Source organism: Cucumis sativus, unplaced genomic scaffold (genome assembly GCF_000004075.3).
Source record: "Cucumis sativus cultivar 9930 unplaced genomic scaffold, Cucumber_9930_V3 scaffold81, whole genome shotgun sequence".
Lineage (NCBI taxonomy): Eukaryota > Viridiplantae > Streptophyta > Magnoliopsida > Cucurbitales > Cucurbitaceae > Cucumis > Cucumis sativus.
Window position 1 is genome coordinate 1 of NW_022279572.1, and position 21,236 is coordinate 21,236.

The 21,236-nt window shown below is 37.6% G+C and overlaps 1 protein-coding gene and 1 pseudogene across 1 annotated transcript in view; both read right to left on the reverse strand.

Moving 5' to 3' along the window:
• Window positions 1-575: 575 nt before the first annotated feature.
• Window positions 576-21,236, reverse strand: part of LOC116406270 (protein ENHANCED DOWNY MILDEW 2-like) — an 88,725-nt gene continuing 68,064 nt past the window's right edge. The window contains exons 7-13 of the mRNA XM_031889981.1: window positions 12,999-13,246; window positions 12,820-12,909; window positions 12,230-12,733; window positions 11,929-12,076; window positions 11,745-11,846; window positions 1,238-1,279; window positions 576-825 (exon numbers count right to left, since the gene is read on the reverse strand). Coding sequence (XP_031745841.1) covers window positions 763-825; window positions 1,238-1,279; window positions 11,745-11,846; window positions 11,929-12,076; window positions 12,230-12,733; window positions 12,820-12,909; window positions 12,999-13,246 — 1,197 coding nt within the window. The 3' untranslated portion in view covers window positions 576-762. The remainder of the gene's footprint in view (window positions 826-1,237; window positions 1,280-11,744; window positions 11,847-11,928; window positions 12,077-12,229; window positions 12,734-12,819; window positions 12,910-12,998; window positions 13,247-21,236) is intronic.
• LOC116406274 lies at window positions 5,151-6,924 on the reverse strand (annotated as a pseudogene).

Consider the following 21,236-nt stretch of genomic DNA (forward strand, 5'->3'; position numbering starts at 1 on the left):
ATAGAGTCCTCTACCAGAAATCTTTATTCTATTATTCGGTCTGATCACTACCCAAAGAAAATTAAATTATTCTGGGAACTTAGTCACGGTGCCATTAATACTGCTGATTGCCTCCAACGCCAAATGTCGTATATGTCTTTTTCTCCCTCTTGGTATGTTGTGTGTCAAACTGCTGCGGAATCTGCCTCTCACCAATTTGCGCACCGCCTTTGCTACTCAGTTTTGGCACATCATCTGGGATGCTTTTTGGTTGGTCGATCTCTCTTTCCAATAAAAACTTCTTGGTGGGTCACCTTTTTGTGGGATGTAAAAAGACAATTTGGTTGGCTATTGTTCGTGCCTTCTCCTAGACTTTATGGACTGAGCACAATAGGAGGCTGTTTCAGGACTCTACTGCCTCTTGTACTTCTTTTTTGGACACCATTTTATCTACTGCTTTTTATTGGTACAAAAATGGGCACCCTTTTAAGAACTATAGTCTCTCCTTTCTCTTTTCTAATTGGCTATATTTTTTTAATCACCTTTAGGAGTTTGGGTTTCCCCTGTTTCATTTTATCAATGAAATGTTTCTTATCTTAAAAAAAAAAAAGTTAAACGGCCCCTCTGGACAAGTTATACCCTTTTCCATTTATCGAGTTTCAAATGGACTTTATCTATAACAGGCTGCCAAAAAGACTGCTGTTTAGAATAACCACCAAGAGGTAAGCCAAGATATATAAAGGCAATTACCAGCCTCCCAATTCAGCCTTGAAGAAGTAGAGATCAATGTAGCCTCATCAATATTGCCTCCATATAATGCTTACTTCTCCCAATTAACTTGCTGCCCTGAGCACAATTCGAAGAGAATATCTAACATGGCTTCTATTTTTTATTCTAAAATCTTTCAATCCTGCAATCATAGACGATACCTTTCTTTTTGTAAATAAGGATAAGTAGGACGTGGGAGTTTGAAAGGGTTGCTTGTAGAAGAGTTAGATGAACCCCCCCCCTCCCCGAGTGGTTCCATGATTGTAAACATCTCTCAACTTTCACAATCATAGGAGTTCAAAAGGATAACATACGAGGCTTGTACTTTTTGTGAGATTGTGGAGTGCATAATGAATCTAAAGAATATTTAAGGTAACAGATAGCCTCCTAACAATGAAATGCATTGAAAGAAAATGTTGCACTAAGAAAAATAAATAACGAATTCTGCTCAATATAATAAAAATCAAACAAATCAACATAATGGACTTACTGTATTGCCTTTCTCTATGTACCAATGAAGCCTATCAACAATCTGCATTGCAGAAGACATTTTAGTATTTACAAGGACTATGAAATGGAAAAAATAATGAGAGCGAGAAAAAATTAAACAGGAAAAATAATGGAGAAAACACGTCCATATGTCTGGACAGCAAAAAAGACCGGCTGCTAACAATTTCCTTCTGCTATCACACATTGATGTTTTATAAGAGACATCATCAGACAAAAGCGAAGTAGAAACAGCTTAGGGACGGTGAAAAGTGAACCCCATCCCAAAAAAACTAATTGCAGAAAATTTGACCAATTGTTGTGATGCAAAGAAATTGGATAATTGCAAAAGAATTGGCTATAACTATGAGCCCACCACAAGGAGATGAGTTGTAAATTTCCACCAAAAGAAGTTATATCAGAAGACTTAGCTTCAAAAAGTTTAAAGTTACTTTCAAGCCAACGCAACTAAAGGAATGCCCGACAGCATACCCCAAAGGACTTCAACTTCACTTGAGAAAGCCAGTCATCAATATGATTAGAATTAGAAAGACAAGCGGAAATCTGAAGGTACTAAGCAGAAAGCTTCTTCCCTTGGAAGCAAAGAAGCAATGAGGAAAAAGGTGATAAATATTGTCCTCCTTTTCCATATACAAACTGCATATGAACAGGCAAAAAGGTTAAACCTCATCAAATTCTGAAGCCTATCCTGATTATTAAGACTCTTATAATCTCAGGACCATATAAACACTTCCATGTTCTTTGCGATCTGAAAATTCAATACACTTTTAATAAGTCAGGACATCAAAGAAGTATTCACTTTAGAAATATTCATAAATGCCTCCTCCCACTTTGTGAAGAGGGATAATGTGAAGAAACTAATTTTGCAAGGGGGTTCGGGTGATACCCAGTACAGAAGAGAAGTCCAATTGTAAAAAAAACATTTCATTTATAAATGAAATCTGGGGAAAACCCCAAACACCTAAAGGAACTTATAGAAGAGAAGGATGTCCAATTGTTAACTAAAATAGATTATCTATAGAGAGAGGGGGGCTTAGCTTTACACCAAGGAAAAGAAATAGACAGAACAAATTCCATAAAATATCTGAACAAGGAAGAAGAATCATGAAAAAGCCACTTATTCCTTTCACCCCACAGATACCAAAAGAACGCCGCATGTCAACCAAAGTGTCATCTTTGTACCACCAAAGGGTTGACCCACCAGAAGAGAAGCCAATGTGTCCAAAATGTTATTAAGACACGTATAAGACCATCAAAAAGCCTAAAAAGAATATCCCAAAAATTGGCAGCAAGAGGAAAATGGAAAAACAAATGGATCGAAGATTCAGCGTAGCAGCAACACATGTGACACCAAGAAGGAGAAATAGACATATAAAGCATGCAACGTGGAAGACAATCAGCAGTATTGATGGCACCCCAACTAAGATCTTAAAGAAAAATTTTCATCGTTTTAGGAAAATCTATCTTTCCAAATCACAGAACAAAAATCAGACAATAATGGATCAACCGTGCCCACTAAGTCAGCTATAAGGGATCTAACAGTAAAACCAGAAGTAGGATCAAGAGGCCACAACCAAGAATCCAAATAGCAGTGCAAGCTAACAGCAGCCAGGTGGAGAGATACTAAGGCCCTTTTGACCAAGTGGATTCAAAGATATTACAAGCAAAAGTTCTCTGTTGGGTGGAAGGTGCTCACAGCTTATTATAGCTCCTCACATTTCCAACCAAAAGCCTATTCTCAGTGTCAAGTCTTCCTCATATATCCCACGGAAAAGGATTATAAGCTACTGCCTATTGTCATCTTCCTTTTTCCCATATTTCTTTCAAGATTGGAATGGGTCAATACTTTGTTTTCAATCCACTTGGAGATCAAAAGGAACTGGATGGATCTTTCTTGAAGCTCATGGAAAATCAGGAAGAATGTTAACCAAGTGAGATGAAAGTAAATTTTCTTTTATTGAAGTATTGAAAGGGGCCACTCACTGTCAGTTAAATGCAGAACAATGTGCAATAAGTTGTGTTGGGTAACCAATATTTATGGACCTACTGATTACAGAGAGAAAATTCATTTGGTCAGAGCTGCTCTCCCTCATTGGTTATTGTATAGAAGCTTGGTGTTTGGGAGGGGATTTTAATATGACCAAATCAAAGGGGAGCGATTTCCAGCAAGTAGAATGACTTGTGGCATGAATGAGGAAATTCAATAAATTCATTGAAGAATGGAAACTCATTGAAGTTATTTTACTGAACAGAAAATTAACATGGTCAAGAGAAGGAAGAGTAGTTTTGAGATCATTGCTTGACAGATTTTTAGTTACTTTTGACCGGGACAAGGCTTTTGCGAACACACGTGTAACTCGTCAAGTAAGGATCTCCTCAAACCACTTCCCTTTCTTATTAGAAGCAGGGGCATTCGAGTGGGAGCCTTCCCCTTTTCGATTTTGCAACAGCTGGTTGCTAGACAAGCATTGCTGCCAATTTATTGAAAATTCATTAACCACAAGCACTCCTCCGGGCTGGATGGGCTTTGCCTTATCAACTCAACTCCAAAACATTAAGGGTCAACTCAAATCATGGCATTCAGATTATGAAAGAAAACAGAAAAGTCATGAAGAAACCTTATTAAAAGCCATCGCACTAGAAGAGAAAAAATATGATCAACCGGATACGTGCACAGTGGATCACTTATTGTTAATAAGAGAGTGGATCTTCTAGCTCTTTGTAGAAGGGAGGAAAGAGATATAATCCAGAAAACTAAGTTGACTTGGCTGAAATTGGGGAACAAAAATATGAGTTTCTTCCATCGTTCTCATCGGGGGAAAAAAAAAAAGAAGTCTAATTCCGAAGCTTGTTAATAATCAAGGAAACCCAACCACTTTATTCTTTGAAATTGAGCATTTAATACTTGATTTCTACAGCACCCTCTATGAGAAATCTCCTCACACCTCCGTTTTTTATTGGTCTGTAGTTTCAGCAGATCAAAATAAAAGGCTTATTTCAAAATTTAGTTTGGTGGAGATCAGGGCAGCATTAAAATCAATGGGAAGAAACAGAGGCTCCAGGTCCGGATAGCTTCACAGTAGAATTCTTCATCAAATTTTGGGATCTCCTCAAGGAAAATCTTTGTAAATTATTCAATGAGTTCTATGGGACTGGGAAACTAAATGCATGTAAAGGAGAAATTTATTTGCTTGATCAAGAAAAAGGAAGATGCAGTAAAGGTAATTGATTTCCGGCCCATAAGTTTCACTACTTTGCTGTACAAATTGATTGCAAAAGTGCTTGCTGAAAGAATGAAGATAATTATGCCCAGTATTAGAGCTCTCACTCAAAGTGCCTTTTTGGATGGCCGCCAAATTCTGGATCCTGTACTTATTGCAAATAAAGTTGTGGAGTATTATAGGTCCAAAAAAAGCAAGGATGGATTACAAACTGGACCTTGGAGAGGCATTTGATCGAGTTGATTGGGTTTCTTGAAAGAATTTTGAAGCAGAAAAATTTCAATCATTGATGGATCATCTCTTCGATCATGGATTGTGTTGTTTTTTTTTTAAGAGACACAAGGCAAACTCTATTATAGAAATAATATAAAAACTGAAATAATATACCCCCAAACACCTCTGTTTCAATTTAGGCATTAACAGTTCTAATTATGCACTATTTTAAGGCTGTTGAAGAAGAAATATGTAAGTTTCAAATTAGAACTTGCCCAGGTACCAACAAGCTACAAAATCTTTTGGCATGTCACTTGTTTAAGTCAGAAAAGTAAAAATCCTCCATCTCATGAACTCCCCCAAATCAAAAGTCAAGTCTCCCAACAACAGTAGCTTACGCTTCATAGCTCATTGCAAGACCAACAACTGAAATGAGTTTCTAAAACCCATTCTCTTTTTCTATTACTGCATTCCACACCTGTCCGACCACGGTGCTGCCATGATTGATCCAAATTTTCCCAAGTAACTGAATGCCTTTGCATTGCAATTACTCATCCCCCATGTTGATATTCCGTCCATTCCAATTTCAACTATTGGGGATATTTGTAACCTTCCAACTCGATCTTGGCTTTTAGATTCCTTTCTATTAGCTGAAAATGATGCCAAGTTAGGCTTTAAATTCATCTCCTCTACTTCTTTCTCACCAACCTTTTGGAGAACAGCATCCATGTCTTCAATAAGATCATCTCCGAAAAGCTGTTCAAATGGCACTTCAGCGTCGTCAATAACACCAATCTGCCTTTCCCCTTCCTTCTTTGCTTTCTTCTTATGGTTTTCAATCTTGGTAAGTGTCTCCTTGTGTATTGGCAAAGATGGCTCCTTATTGCTTTTTGTTCTTTTCTGCTTTGAAGTCTTCTTTTCCTTATCAATATCATTGGTACCGAGATTTATCTTATTGTCAAGAGATGGAATTACTTTCTCCTCCCTGGTGACCTTATCCATCTTACGTTTTTTGCGTTCCAACTTCCTGTCCACATCAGCACCATTAGTATGATCAAGTTTGCCATCAGTGCCTTGAACAGACGGGTGTGTTTCAACATTCCCATTCAGTTTTCTATCCTTTTTCTCTTTTTGACGATCTAGGCTCCTGATTGGAGTGTCGTCTTCTTTATCACTCCCATTATCATTCTCATTCTGAATGCATTTATCAATTGATCTCGCATTCAATACACGCAAGCCTGGAACCAGTCGACAAATCTTTTTATCTAACTTAGCACTTTCAGCAATAGGATTCCCTCGAACATAAATATTCCTCAGATAGCCTAATGAACTCAATACCTTTAAATCTGACCATCTCATGATGACATTATTTCCCAAATCCAAATTCAACAACTTCTTGTTATGAGCCAAAGCATTGGGAGCATCCTGATTTCATTGTGAGCAAGTCTAAGCTCTTTAAGTTCGATACAAAACTTGAGGGATTCAATAGATTGATGTTTGCAGTTAGAAAGGGATAGCTTTTTCATTGAATTCACTTTCAACAGAGAATCTCCAATACTGTGGATTGGATTTCTAGAAAGAACCAGAGTATTCAGGTTCTTCATCTGATCAAGCTTGCAAATAGAAGCAATCTCATTGTCATTCAAAATCAAAGCACAAAAGCCAACAAGGGGTCTAATTTCGTCCATTGACCGAAGCTTATTCTTTCCCGCATTTAATACATTAAGTCTAGAAAGCCCTTCAATTCCTTTTAAGTTATCAAGTTTGTTTTGTACAACTGAGAGCCACTTCAAATTGGTGCATGACTCCAACCCTGAAGCGATGTGAGATTGTTGAATGTCAAATCAAGCTTCTCCAAGTTTTTGAAAAGGGACAAACCATTTATATCAGAAAGAGCCTTTTGATTGAGCTTGAGAGTAGTGATGGTGAGTGGGTCTTTGGTTTTGTAATCATTGAGAACTTGCTGTATATCCAAGCAAGACATAGTCGTGAAAACCCTAGTTTTCTCTGTTAGGAACAGACACTGCCTCCGAAAACGCCTTCAAACTCCGCTGTCTCTGCTGCTTGTGTGCTGGATTGATCATGGATTGTGTTAAAAACCCTAAGTATTCAGAATTCGTCAATGGGAGGCCCAGAGGAAGAATTCAAGCCTCAAGAGGGTTAAAGCAAGGGGATCCCCTTTCCCTCTTTCTTTTCTTCTGGTTAGCGAAGTGCTTAGTAGTTTCATCTCAAATCTACACTTTAACGGTTTGTATGAAGGTTTCATGGTAGGAAAGAACAATGTTCATGTTCCCCTCCTTCAATTTGCAGACAACACCTTAATATTTTCCAAGTTTGATGAAGTTATTCATGAAAACGTTAAAAAGACGCTTGAAATATTTTAGTGTTATGGGCAAAAGATAAATTGGGAAAAGTCATCTATATGCGGAATTAATATTGGGGAAAGTAAGATCTCCTTAGCGGCATCCATGAGGAATTGCTAAACATTCCTCATGCCAAAAAAATCTCTAATTCCATTGAAAGAACCATGGAGGAACTTCTTTTGAGAAGGGAACAACGGTAGCAAGTTGAACCACCTAGTGAAATGGGAATTAGTTTCCAAACCCCAAGGAGATGGGGCCTTGGGCTGGACAAGCTGAAATTTAGAAACATTACTCTTCTTGCCAAGTGGAGGTGGAGGTTCATGGCAGAACAAAACTCTCTATGGTATAAGGTGGTTTGTAGTATTCACGGGAGTAGCCTCTTCCAGTGGCACACAAGTGGCAAAGAAAATTCAAGTTTAAGAAGCCCTTGGATAAATATTTCTAGATAGTGTGGCAGCTTTTAAAGTTGGAAAGGGTGACAAAATTTTGTTTTGGTTGGATCCATGAATGGATAGAATTGCTTTGAAGACCACACTCCCAAGCTGTACAGAATTGCCCTTAATCCAAAAGGCTCGGTTGTAGAACATTGGAACGCCTCCACTTCCTCTGGGTTTCTTGATTTCAGAAGATTGTTAGGAGCTTGAAATCTCTAATTTTCAACTTCTCCTGGGCTCCTTGGAAAGGACAAGATTATCCAATATTGAGAATAAAAGAATCTGGTTAATGGAAACTAATGGGGTTTTTTCAGTAAAGTCATTATCGAAGCACTTGTCTCCTGCCACTCCGATGGACCTACAGTTGGAAAAAAGCCTTCAGAAATCTAAAAGCCCGAGGGTAAGTATAACTCTATCGATTATGTTGTTCAGGAGTTCAATTTGTGCATCCATTATGCAAAAGAAGTTACCCACTCATTATATTTCGCCACATATATGCCCATTCTATCTCAAATTTCATGCGGAACTCCAGCACTTGTTTGAATGTGTATATGCTGCCAAGTGTAGGAGTAAACTCTTTCACACCTTTAATCTCAGCTGAGACCTTGATAAAGAATGCAAGAATAATGTTAGACAGTTACTTCTTGGTCCGGTTATGATGAAAAAATGCCTCCTTGCTTTGGTGCAATACCGTCAAGGAAATTTTTTGGAACTGTGGTTTGAGAGAAATCTGCGAGTCTTCCACAATAAAGCCTCCTCTTGGTTCAATAGATACGAGTGCGCACGTCTGAATGCCTCTTTGTGATGCTCTCTACGAAAACAATTTAAAGACTTCTCTATGCAATATATCTTACTAAACTGGCAGGCCTTTTAACTTTCCTCCTTGTTGATGATTCAGATTTGGCTCACAGCCTCTGGTGTTTCCAACCGTTTCAGAATCTTTCTTTGTCTGGCTGTATTTTTAATTCCTAGTCTGGTTAGAAGTTGTTTCTTATGTCCTTTTTGAGTTGTATTGGTTGTGGTTAGTCCTGCACTTGGACGTTATTAGTTGTTCTATCTTTTTATTATGTAGGATATGATAAGGATACTAAGAGGGTGTCAACTTAGCTGGGATGCTCAAATGCACATCCTTATCCTTGGTTTGAATGCTCATCGTATAATCCTCTTATACTATAAGATTTAGTTTCATTGTTCATTTATTAATAAATGAGGTTGTTTCCTTTTCAAAAAAAATCTAAAGGATCAACTTGATCCAATCTCTTTAAATCATATCGACGAGAGTAATGAATGGTTGGTCGAAACATTGGATGAAGAAAATGATGAAGCTGAAGTTGACAATGAGCTAGTTTTTTATGACAACGACCTCACATGGGGAGATGTAGCTCGTGCTAGCGGCGTTAGAGAACCCCTCATGTACACTAGATCAAAAGGAAAGTCAACTACCTCTCCCTCCACTTCTAGAGTTCAAAAGCAAGCACCAACTATACAAGTAGTTAGTAATGAAGATGAGGACGACGATGAAGAGGAATTAGACATCAAGGAGAACAATGGCCGAGGAGCAATGGACGAAACCATAGAGTTAGATGGGGATGTTGATGAATTTGATATTTGATGGTGTTTTAAACTTGTACTTATAGAGTTCTGTTCATTTTTATTTTTTATTTTTTGAAATGGAGACAAACTTCTTTATTAAATAGAACTCAAACTGAAAGTACAAGAGAATTATACAATCGATTTTGTTCATTTTTCTTGATTACAGAACTATTATTAATCTTTGAGGCTTTGACATTTGTCTATAAACTTATGTTCTACCTCATATATTATTTATTTATTTATTCATTCATTGCACCTCGCTTCGCTCAGGCATTGCCTTTATGTCGCCTCTCACCTTGAGGTGCCCCTTGCGCTTTGAAAACACTGCTGAGAGAGAGCAGTTTCATGTTTTTTTGAAACGGAGACAAAACTTCTTTATTAATAAGAACCCTAAGTACAAGAAAATTATACAAAGAGAGCAATAAAGAAGAAATAGAAAGGGGACATATCAACTAGGTCGACACCCCCATAGCGTCAATCATCATATCCCGAAAAAGTGATGATAGACCACCAATTATTTTACAATATAGCAGGAGGAAAAAGGAGGCAGTTGCACGTGAACAAGAGAAGGGAAATGGAGAAAGAAGTGGAAACCACCTTGGTGGGGACCATGGTTAATTACATGGGAGAGAGTTAAAAGGGAAAGAAGGAAGGGAAGAGAGGAGTGGTTAGTCAGTTTCTGGAAGTGGAGGGCTGTAATTTCCTGGAGAGCAGGGAATGCAGAAAGTGTTCAGTTTCTGTAGTCTGTAGCAAGTTATTTCCATTATCGTGAACTCCTTTACTGTTTTGTTGTTTTATGTTGAACTTTGTATTAGTTCTTGTGTTGTACTTTGTTTTCAAGACTCTGTGTTAGTTCTGTTTTCTGTAGAAGTTTGGCTGATAAATAAACTAGTAGAACACACTACTTGGTGTTCTATCAAGTAAATATCAAAGCAAAACAAAACAAACAAACAGCCAATTACCAGGTCCAGAAAAAAAACAGAAAATTAAAAGAAACCCCAAAAAACAATTACAATCTCAAAATAAAATTAAACAAGGTCAAGACTTCAAAGCTTCAAACTTCAGACAGTAAGAACTGCAAATGGAGAGAAAATGAACCGGCAATGGTTAGGCTCGATTAAGAAAGGCATTCCAATTGAGGTAAATATCTTGAATGGAAAAATTAGCAGACTCATTTTTTAATGAACACCAAGCTGCAACACTAAGATCTACTGCACACATAATTTCTGCTCTTTGACTTTGCTTTATCATGGAAGAAATGTTGATTCCGCTCAAACCATAATTCTGAAAATAAAGCTTTTAACAAAGTTATCCAAATGATGCGAGATTTTTGGGAAAAATCAGACTCGACAGCAGCTGAACCACATTAGCGCCTAGACAGCGATCAAAAGTCCAAACTAAATTGAACAAGGACAAAATCCTTTCCTAGCCAAAATAAGAGACGGGACAAAACAAAAAAAAATGTGATAAAGGGTCTCACTAGAAAGAAAATCCTTTCCCAGCCAAGAAAATGTGACAAGAATTCCCCCAGATGGCGCAACAGATGCACTAGTGTGCAAGGCGAGGCACTATGCATGCGCCTAGGAGGCTTTCTAAAACACAGCATGTGTCTAGCAAAAGGAAAGTCAAACACCTCATAGAAACAACTCCAAACTAACCAAACAAAGTCATGATTCAAAAAGATATGATTGAAGTCTTTTTTCTGCCCACCAATACAGAATGTGAAAAAGCAGCCCTACAAAAAGGATCATCTTTCTAAAAACCAATCTAATCTGTAAAAGTCTTCCTCTTTTCAGCCTCCTCATAGTGTTCTTCCTCCTATGATCTCGAGTTTGTCTTGGTGCAAGTTTTTGGTCGCCTTTTATTTAGAAGGATGTTTAGTCTTGTATTTGTATTTGTATTTCCCTGTACTTCTTTTGTGTTTGTTTTGCCTTTAGCCATTACTCCTTTGTTATGGGTTTTAGCTTGGTTGGATATGATGAGGGTGTTAAGGGGGTGTCAACCTAGTTGAGATGTCCAGGTGCACCCCCGATCCATGCTTACATGCTCATTGTATAATTCTTTTGTATTATGAGCTTTTGTCTCATTATTATTATATTAATATTAATAAAGAGGCTGTCTTCTTTTTAAAAGAAATATCTGTAGAAGTCTTCCATGATTGACTTACCACAAACAGAAGTGCTAAGTCTTCTAGAAAAATTTTACAAAATCTCTAAAAGAGGGAACTACATTCTTAAAATTTTCACAAAAGCTCCAAAAGAGGGAACTACAAGAAATACTTTTAGAAGGATTCAAGCTCCAAAAGAGAAACAATCCTTCTCCTTCGTATTAATATCAAATGTCTCGTTCGAGGATACAAGAGCCACTATGTCAGTTGCTTCTCTATCAAACAACAAATGACAGAATCCCAACAATATCCTAGAGCTACTAAAACGAGAAAAGGCATCTGCCACCAAATGATTCAGCATAAGGAAAAAGATGTAAACAGGAAAATAGAGAGCAGGGCCGAATGTCTAAGATGAAAGCACAAAATAGTTCAAAACTTCGAAAACACAAAATATTAGTCAGTATAAGACCATGCTTTGTCAAAAATTTCGTCAAAGCAGCTGAGCAAATAAAAGCCTAAGAAATTTCTTTAGAACAGTGCAATAAGAAATTGTAAGCACCTTCCACTTAAATATGTGATTAAGAACTTCAGGCTCACAAACAGCTTCTGCATCCTCAATGCAACATCCTTCCTCAAGCTTGCGCAGAGCAGCTCGAACAGCCTAACAACCAAAACAGTAGACCATTAAGGGATAAGAAACCACGAGATCACTTTAAGGATACAAAAGTTAATAATTTTCTTACCACAACTGACCCTTCCAACTTCCCCATCTTAATTGTCTTGTCCACTACATGTTTTAAAGAATATGCATGAGTAGATGGGACTTTGTGCTTCTTAATTACGTCTTCCAAAGTAATTGACGATGCAACATTTTTCATCATGTCCATTAACCTAGGTTAAAAGAAAGAATATTTTAGAAACAAATCCACTTTACCAAACATGCAAGCGTGCACTTTAGGGAAGTTTATAACTGTTGTCATTCCTTAATTCATTTTTTAAGGGTGAGGGCATCAAAACCAAATGTGAAGTACAAATGGCAGTTACCTCCTCTCCGAATTGGCATCTAATAGGAGCATCCCACTTCTATCCTCCTTGTAAATCTTACTTGGATCAAATCTCTTGGTTGGTATGGCAGACTTGCCAACTAAGGAGGATTTTTTCACTTTGATCGTCTTATCAATGTCCATGAGGACAGATTCTCCTTTTTGATTCAAAGAGTTTCTTGAAATGTTACCCAATTTCACATTTTTAGACTCAGAACTCCACAATGATTTCGCAGTCACTTTACCAAGAAGCTTCCCATCAGATGAGGACCTCTCAAATGATTTGGATACTTTTGCAGCAGATTTTCCCTGAAGGTCATCTGGCATAGATCCCTTCTTTGATACAACATTCTCCCTACTCCCACGAAAAACTATCGTCTTCCCTCGTCTTGTATCACTGATAGGAAGTTTCCTTTTCTGAATGGGAAGCCTACTCTCTTCAAGACCAGGAAATTTTATATGGTCTCTAGCAGGAGTCTCAATTTCTTCATCAATCTCGTGGTCCCTGGTCAAATTAAATGAAAAAAAAAACATTAATAGGCCAATACTGATTAAAGGAAATAGTAGTAACAGCTGACACAGCAATCTTACAAGCAATATATCAAAATGCGATTAGGTAATAGCTTTTCCCATGCCCTGGTCGGGGTTTCACCATCCTCAGAACCTTCAAAAGTGATTTTCCTAACAAAAACAATGCATTCTTTAACCAATTAAGCACCAGAACTTAAAAAATTACACTCTGATTCACTATATAGAAATTCAAAGGATACCTTGGTAAGCATTTCCTGTGGTATGATTTTGGACACCGTCGACAAACAGCAAACTGTAGTTCCCATATTTTCTTATTTTCGCCGAGCGCACAAACAGAGCACTTATGCACAGGGCATGAGAAAGATTCTCCAGATGCAATCTTCTTCTCAAGGTCTCCAGCGGCAACTTTATTCTCCGGATGAAGCAATCTTGAAATACATTTAGGATGATAAAAATAACCACAAGTTGCATTTACGCATTGGAAGACCTAAAGAGCAATAGTAACTCATATTAGGTAATAATCAGAGACTGATGTCTAAAATCATAAGTAAATCTCTTTTTCTAATAAGAAAAGCATATGTATATTCAACAAAAAAAGCCAAGAAGGACCATCTAAGAGGAAAGGGTTGAGAAAACCCCCACCCACAAAACTAATAAAGAAGAGCCTAGCAATTATTAATACTCATTAAAAGATCTAATTACAAAGGGAGATATGAGCTATTGGCAAAATTAACAATGTGTTAGAAAGTTGCTAACAAGAACAAGATATTAATTTATTATAATGAACTATAAGAAAATACAAGATAAACCCAAGTATAAGGCACTTGGAACCTCCCTCTTGAGTACTCTCACCCAAGCCCTAAATCACTCCACATAATAACCTCTCTCTCTCACTTACCCTCCCTCCATTTATAACAAATGTAACCACCCTAGTAACCACACATAATAGCTACTAGTAACCACACTTACACAATAACTACTAGTAACTTCCTAAGTATCTAATTACCCTTATACCCCTAACCCTATACTAATCTAATTACCCTTATACAATATAAACCCATGTATACAAATGTAGGTATCTAACACAATGCTAATAAATAAATTACATTAAAACTACAAAGATTCCAAACCTACAAACAAGAAACTAGCAAAAAAAGTCAAACAACTCAAACCCAATCAAAGGGTCGACAAAATTATGAACCAAAAGATTGTGAAAAAACTCTAGTGTAAATGTAAAGATGGAAAGATATTAGGGTTCACCTAAGTTCATTATGATTATAATAAACAAAAACAAATTAATAAAACAAAAAAAAAAGGAGCCAATGTCTATATTGCGCAGGATTCATATAGTAAATATTCATACAATACGTGAAGGATAGCCATTTTAGTAGTGAAGTGTATGGTCAATCGATTTTATACCTACAATGAGTTATTTTTAGAGGAGTTTCATTGAATCTTTAACAACTTTCCAAATATAAGCAGAGTACAAATAAACTTGACTTTGTATTACTCTCTTTGTATAACTCTCTTGTACTTTGAGTGCATATTAATAAAAAAGATTTGTCTCCGTTTCAAAATAAATAAATAAACTTGACTTTGAGGGTGAGTATTTTTTGTTTATATGATGATAAAACCAATTTCAATGAGGAAAAAAAAAGAGAGAATAGGAGGCTAACCAAAAGCCAGCCCACTAAAAGGAAGGGAACCCTCTAGAAAAAGGGACCCAACTATGCAAAATAACACCTATAGAATAATTACAAAATTCCTTCGAATTCAAGGCCCACAAAGAAACATGATAACGTACAAGGGACCAAATCTCACTGGGGACCCTCTCCCACCCCTAAAAACCCCATTGTTCTGCTCACCCCACACCACCCATAAAATAGAACACACCCCCATGACCCAAAGGAAGTGCCCTTCTCACTGGTCAGGGTTGAGAAGGAACTCCTCAAGCAACGCACACACATCTCTATGTCAAGTCCCCCCTAACGCCAAATGTCTAAAACAAAGAGTTCCAAACCAAGCTGGAAAACTCACAATGCCCAGAATGTGGTCCAGATCTCCCTCCCTTTTCTACAAAGAATGCAACAAGAAAGGACCTACAAGCGAGAGCATCTTCCTCTTAAGCCTATCCATCCTGTTTTTTTTTCTTTTTACGGTCGTGTAAAACTTGCCAACTAAAGAACTTAACTTTCCTAGGAATCTCAATCCTCCACAGCACAAGAAAACAGATAGACCTAGGGGAGAACCACTTCACCCACGTCTAAACGAGTGGCCCTCAAGTACCTCTATTGTTTCCCTATAGGAAAAAGCACAACAGAACCCAAAAGAGAGGGAATACGAGCTCCTAGACCACACGAGAATATCAGCAACAAAACAGTGTTTGTGATCAAGAAAATGATACGAAAGAGGGAATAAGAAACAGAGAGGTCTCTCCCCCATCCAATGGTCTTCCCAAAAGTAAGTATCTCTCCCCCATCCAATGGTCTTCCCAAAAGGAAGTATCTCTCCCCTTCCCCACCACACAATGAATGAATTGAACAAAAGCAAGGAGATCTTTCTAGAAAATCTACGAGAATTCTTCGAACAAAAGATAATTCAGTATTTGTCCATACATGAGGGGAAGACTTCCACTTATAGAGTTTTAATACAAGTGGTGGTAAAAAATGGAATTAACCTAAGACTATGACCCAGCTAACCACATTCTTCTTACATCACCACTTTCCCCTTCTCCCTCCTGATTCAATTGATGCAATCAAGCTCTCTTTCAACCCTAACATCATTTCCAATTAAATCAACTCAGTTGACATCAATTTCATGAGGATCGAGCTCGTGCCATTTCTTCGAACTCAAAGATGGGTGGTTGCATCTGAAGTGATTCTTTAGACTCTATCACTTTTGAGTTGGTAGCAAAAACATATTCAGGGGAATTGATGTAGAGTGTAGAATAATGGGGGCCAAGGCTTCTGCTGATTATTCAAGTCAAGATATTAGTTTAAACTGGAGTGCTCTCATCTCCATGTAATTGTTGATGGCAACCGTGGATAAGATGGCTCTCTTCCTCTACTACACTTCATAGTCTTGTTTTGCTATTTTTGAATATTCTTGGCGATGGAACAAAGATCAAGAACTTTTCTATTGATGTAGTGAGAAGAAACAACAAATGTTCAAATGAAACAGAAAATCTGGAAGTTGCTAAAAGGTAAGTTCTCTTTGTTATCCCTCCTCCCCCCTCCCTCCTGCTCCCTTTTCGGTTCTCTCTTTTTCCAGTAGCCTCACAACGACTACTTTTCAGTCTAACAACGTTAGCCTCCTGGTGAAGTCTACCCACAGACCAATCACTAAAGGTCTGGTGGTTGAGTTTCGTTTTAATTGCACAGGGAAGCTTAGAAGTGAGACTGCAATGGAAGTGGTAAGTTACGAAGTTCTTCAATCGTATTATCGCATTTGGTCAGAAGACGATAGCTTCCTTGTCAAAGATGTGAGCTGGTGCCTGAAAGCATTATAGTGTTATTAAGAGGCCCAGCAGATTGTTTCTTCCAGAAATGGGGGAGTTAAACCAAGGAAGGTTGAAGTTGTCAAAGTTCAAGGCAAAAAAGGGTTGGGTGTTATGTTGTGTGACCTATGGCCATTTTCAGGTGGACACTCCTTCATTCGAGTGTGTTAGGGAGAAGACAAACAGGGTGGGTGGCATTTCACAAAATGCTGGAGAATTTCCTTTTCAAAACCAGAGTATATAAGTTGGTATTCACATAAAATTGCCACATCTTTTAATCCAGCCCGGCTAAGAGTACAAGCTTCACAGATAAAGTTAAATCGGATGGTAACTTAACCCATGATGAAAAGAAAAAAAAAGAGTGCCATTAAAGTTGATTATCAGGCTGTGACCAAAGATGAAGGAGAAAGCTCTCAAGTTTCCTCTATTTTGAAGAGAGCAAAACAGAGTCAGGGGGTGACAAATAACTCGGAAGTTATTCAAACAAAGTTTGAAAATGATGTAAGAAGACTAAGAGTTAATTGGGTAATTAGGTAATATTCTAGATTAATTCCCTTTTTAGCCCCATTTGTAATAGAAGTCTTCTCCTCTTGTATGAAGCACATTATTCATTCTAATAAAAGATTCTCAATCTTGGTTCTTGGAGGATTTCTCCTTGAGATTACTTAGGCTACATCAGAATAGTTGTGGATAGTTACAATACTCTTTGCGTTGATTATTGGAGAGAAATTCGAAAACTGCTGGAAATCTTTTTCCAAACAAGAATTATCATCAACCCACTATTGGATGAAAATGCTCTTATTAGTTTGGATCAAGGCCTGGTTGAAGATTTCATCAATGAACCTGAGAGATGGCAGGAGATGGGGCCATTTCACCTAAAGTTCGAAAAATGGGATAGATTAAAAAACAGCCAGCCGTTGGTAATGAAAGGCTGCAGCAGATGGTTAAGAATTGGAAACCTTCCTCTGGACTACTAGTGTAGAAAAACCTTCGAAGCCACCAGAGAGAATTTTGAGGGTTTAGAAAGCATTGCCACAGAAACGCTTAATCTAACCAATTGCAACGAAGCAAGAATTCAAGTTAAACCGAATTTATGTGGTATTATACCTACTACCACTGAAATTACAGACTTTAATAGAAGTAATTTTTTCTTGAATTTTGATGATATTGAGCCTATGGATCCCCCATGTATTTTCAAGGGAAGTCTTATTGTTAAGGATTTTCAAAAACCCTATTGATTAACTAAGGGTTAGGCAAGCTTTGGAAGATGAAGATGTTAATGTTTTGTTCTTCCCTCAAGAACTTGATGTGTTTAAATCCACTAAAACAGCTCCCTCCTTTTCAAGAAATCCATTAGAAGCTTTGAATCAAATTCATGTTTCCTCACCGGCGCCGGAGGCCGACAATCTGATTGGAAATGAAATATGTCCGTTAGAAATTAATAGGCTGTATCCAAGGAAGAGAGAGAATTCAGCAGAAGATATCTATGCATTTAATTCATTGGGCTTTGGTCTAACCTCAAATGGTGGAAAGCTCAAATGGGGCTACTTTCCAGCCTAGTATGAACACGAAAAAAGCTTTAACAAGGAAAGAGAATGTGAATGGAAATGATTCTCTGCAAAGTAATTGTTCTGCTTCCATCCGTAAGGGCACGAAAAAGAAATTTAAAAGAGAGCCTGTTGTAGTTCCTCCGTTATTCCTCCCAAAAGACAGCTCAGCAGCATTAACTAATCACTCAAGAACCCTTCCACCTTCCAGCCGTGTTCTCATATCTTCCTCTGCCTTGGAATCCAACTCTTCCTTGCCTTTTTCCAACCAATCAAACAGTACAGTGAATATAGCATTCCAATTGTCCAAGGATAACTCGAATAATGATCTTCTTCAGTCTCCATCTCACAATACGAGTGAGTTCGAAATACCTCAGAAATTTCCGGCTAACATTTGCTTGCATCAACGAATGAAGAGAAACAAGAAGTGCAAGATTCCTAAAATGTTCAAGGAAGTTCTTATTTGGTTAAGCCTTTCCGAAAACACTTGACCAAGAAAAGGACTTCTTTTAGCAATTCTTGGACAAAAATCACAAACCCTGACTTGCTTGAGGCTGTTGTGTCAAGATCCAAGTCCCTGGCCTAAATCAAAACAGGTCAGCTTCTTTACCTTTTTTGAATAAACCTGGTTCCCATTTCGGATGTAATTCCCAAGAGTCTTTCAATCCTCCTTCTGTGCGAGGATTACATAGCAATTTTCAGACTTCTCATAAAGGTACGAAAGACTTTGATGAAGAGTCATTGGCAAGTGTAAGCAGTGAAGAACAGGAAAGAGGACAATGAGGAGATAGAAATTACAATAAAATGCCAGTTGATATGAACAAGGCTTTAAGTATTTTATTCCAATCTGAAGAGGTTCAATTACTTTCCATTAAGAAAAGCTTTCCTTTACTCCACTGTAAAAGAAAAATACATACCTAAAAATTGCATTCCATAGTGGATACCTGTGAAATCTCTTTAGCCTAATCCAAAGGAAAACAGGTCATTCGGTGGATATCCTCAGGGTTGAAAATTGAAGATTAGCTATTGAATTGCATGATGATTTGGACAAAAACATGGTGGCTGATTCTTAGAAGTTTTCAAAAGAAATTAGTCCAGACATACTACTAATTCAAGATTCTAGAATGGACAGCTTCGTTAAAGAAGTCATAGAAAGCATATAGAGCTCAAAAGATGTCGGCCAGATTTTAGTTGGAAGCTTTAAAGATTTTCAGGGACTTTCTTACAAGGTGGGTTGAAGGTTTTTTCAGAAAACTGACATTGCTAAAGCTGACTTCTCTTTGATAACTGGAGTAATGAGTTGAAGGCAGTGCTGGCAAGTTTATGTGGATTGGAAGAAGACTACTTCCAGATCCTCTGGACTTTGGATTGTGTTGGCAAGTTAGCTTTGAGGCAGCTGTTTGCATCTTCTTGGCTTTCATTTTCTCCTATCATCTTGAAGATTTGGATGTGCAGTACTTTTTATACGAGTGGAGTGGGCTAATTTTGAGAGAGTGTTTAAGTATTGCTTTTTACTTAGCTTTCTACTGATGTACTGTATTGTGTGGCTTTGATTAGCTCGTTTATTTTCTGATTCGGACTCGTATTTAAGTTTCCATCATATTTATGTTGCCCGATTATAGTCTTTGTTTATGTTTTAGCTTGTTTTTTCCCTTAGTTCTTTTGGTTTTGGTATAATACTCTTGTACTTTGAGCTTTAGTCTCATTATCCTTCATAAAGAGGCTTATTTTCGTTTCAAAAAAAAAAAATCTTGGCAATGATTGTAATTTTTAAGTTATTAAGTTATTTGCAAGTTTCTTTTCAAGGTGTTGATGGTACTAATGGGGTGTCAACCTAGTTGAGATGCCCGGGTGCACCTCCTGATCCACAGCTTTATGCTTGTTGTTTCCATTGTACTTTGAGCATAGTCTCATATCATTATTTTAATGAAAAAGCTTGTTTCTTGTCAAAAAAGGGTGCTGGTGCTGGTGCTGGTGGTTTCAAAGGGTACATAATGGTGTACAAGTTCGATGCCCTCTCACTGATGAAGGCAAGGCGAGGGCTTTTTTTCTCAAAGAAGAAAGGAGTGGGGAGTGGGGTGTGGGTTTTTTTTGCTTATGAAGCATGAATACTCCATGTGAAGCAAAAAATCGTATCAAATACGTATCAAATATCAATACTCCTAAATACTTCCCATATACATATCGGATAAGTGATTTGACATATTTGCTTTTAATAAAAAACAAATATCAAATGCACTTCTGAAGTGGACACGTTGGACCTTCTAAAAAGAAGGCATCTAATCTTTCCCAATCCAAACTAGGTAGCATATTTAAAAAGCCCATTGCCCCACCCAAAACTAAAAGGAAAAATATTTAAAAAGACCAAACTAGAATCATCTAATCTTCATCCATCCCGCCTAAGTCACACAAAATAACCCACTTAAATATCTTTAACAATTCAATGAAGAAGTTTTTCATTTATCCTCGTACTTCTCTCTCTAATCTTCTTCTCCTCTGTCATTCTAACTCTGGTGCGCCAACCTTTTCTATTCTATTCCATTGCAATTGTATTTCAATATTTTTTAAGAGAAATTGTATTTCAATACCTTTGATAGTACTTCTGGTAAAGTATTTTGTAGTATTGTCATCAACTAGACCAGTGTTTTAAAAAGCGCACTAAGCCGCGCGCCTAGGTGCGCCTAGGCTCAAGGCGCCCACTTGGAGCTTATTTGTGAGGAAGTGCGGAGAATTCTAAAAAGCCCAGATTAGGCGCGCGCCTCAAAGGCGCAAGTCGAATTAGGAGTGGGCTATTTTTATAACTTATGGGCTGGGCTTTAATTATAAAAAACTATTATTATCTAAATTTTTTAAACCTATTACGTGAAAGTGAAGAAACAACCCTTCACCCTTCTCCTCCCGCATGAATTTTCTTCAACACGACTCTTCATCTACTTTTTCGGTTCTTCCGTTCTGCTTCTACTTCAAAACTTTTTGCTTCCTTTTCCACCCTTCTTCTTCACACAAAACGTCAACAAATCTATTTGGTGCTGCGGCTGCCATTACTCTGTTTTTTGGTGCAAAAACAGAGGAAAAGAGAAGACAATAATATTCTGCTTCAGTTTTCACCTCCTCCATTTCAGCTTTATCGCGGGTGAGTATCTCAATCGTACGTTGTAAACTTTTTGCCTCCTCTTGGATTAGATTTAAATTCACATCAAGTGAATCTCTTTGTTCAGTTAACATCTGCATTGCTTTCTCCTTCTTCTGTAACTCTTTGACAAGAACATCAAACTCCATCAGCATCCCACTTTCTTTCACCACAGCTTATTCAATTCTCATTTGAAGCTCAGAAATTCTCTTCCCGTTCTCTTCCTTTTCCTGTTTGAAACAGAATGTACTCTGTTTTAATTGAGCAACTTCCTTCTCTAACTTCTCAAATCTCAACCTCCATT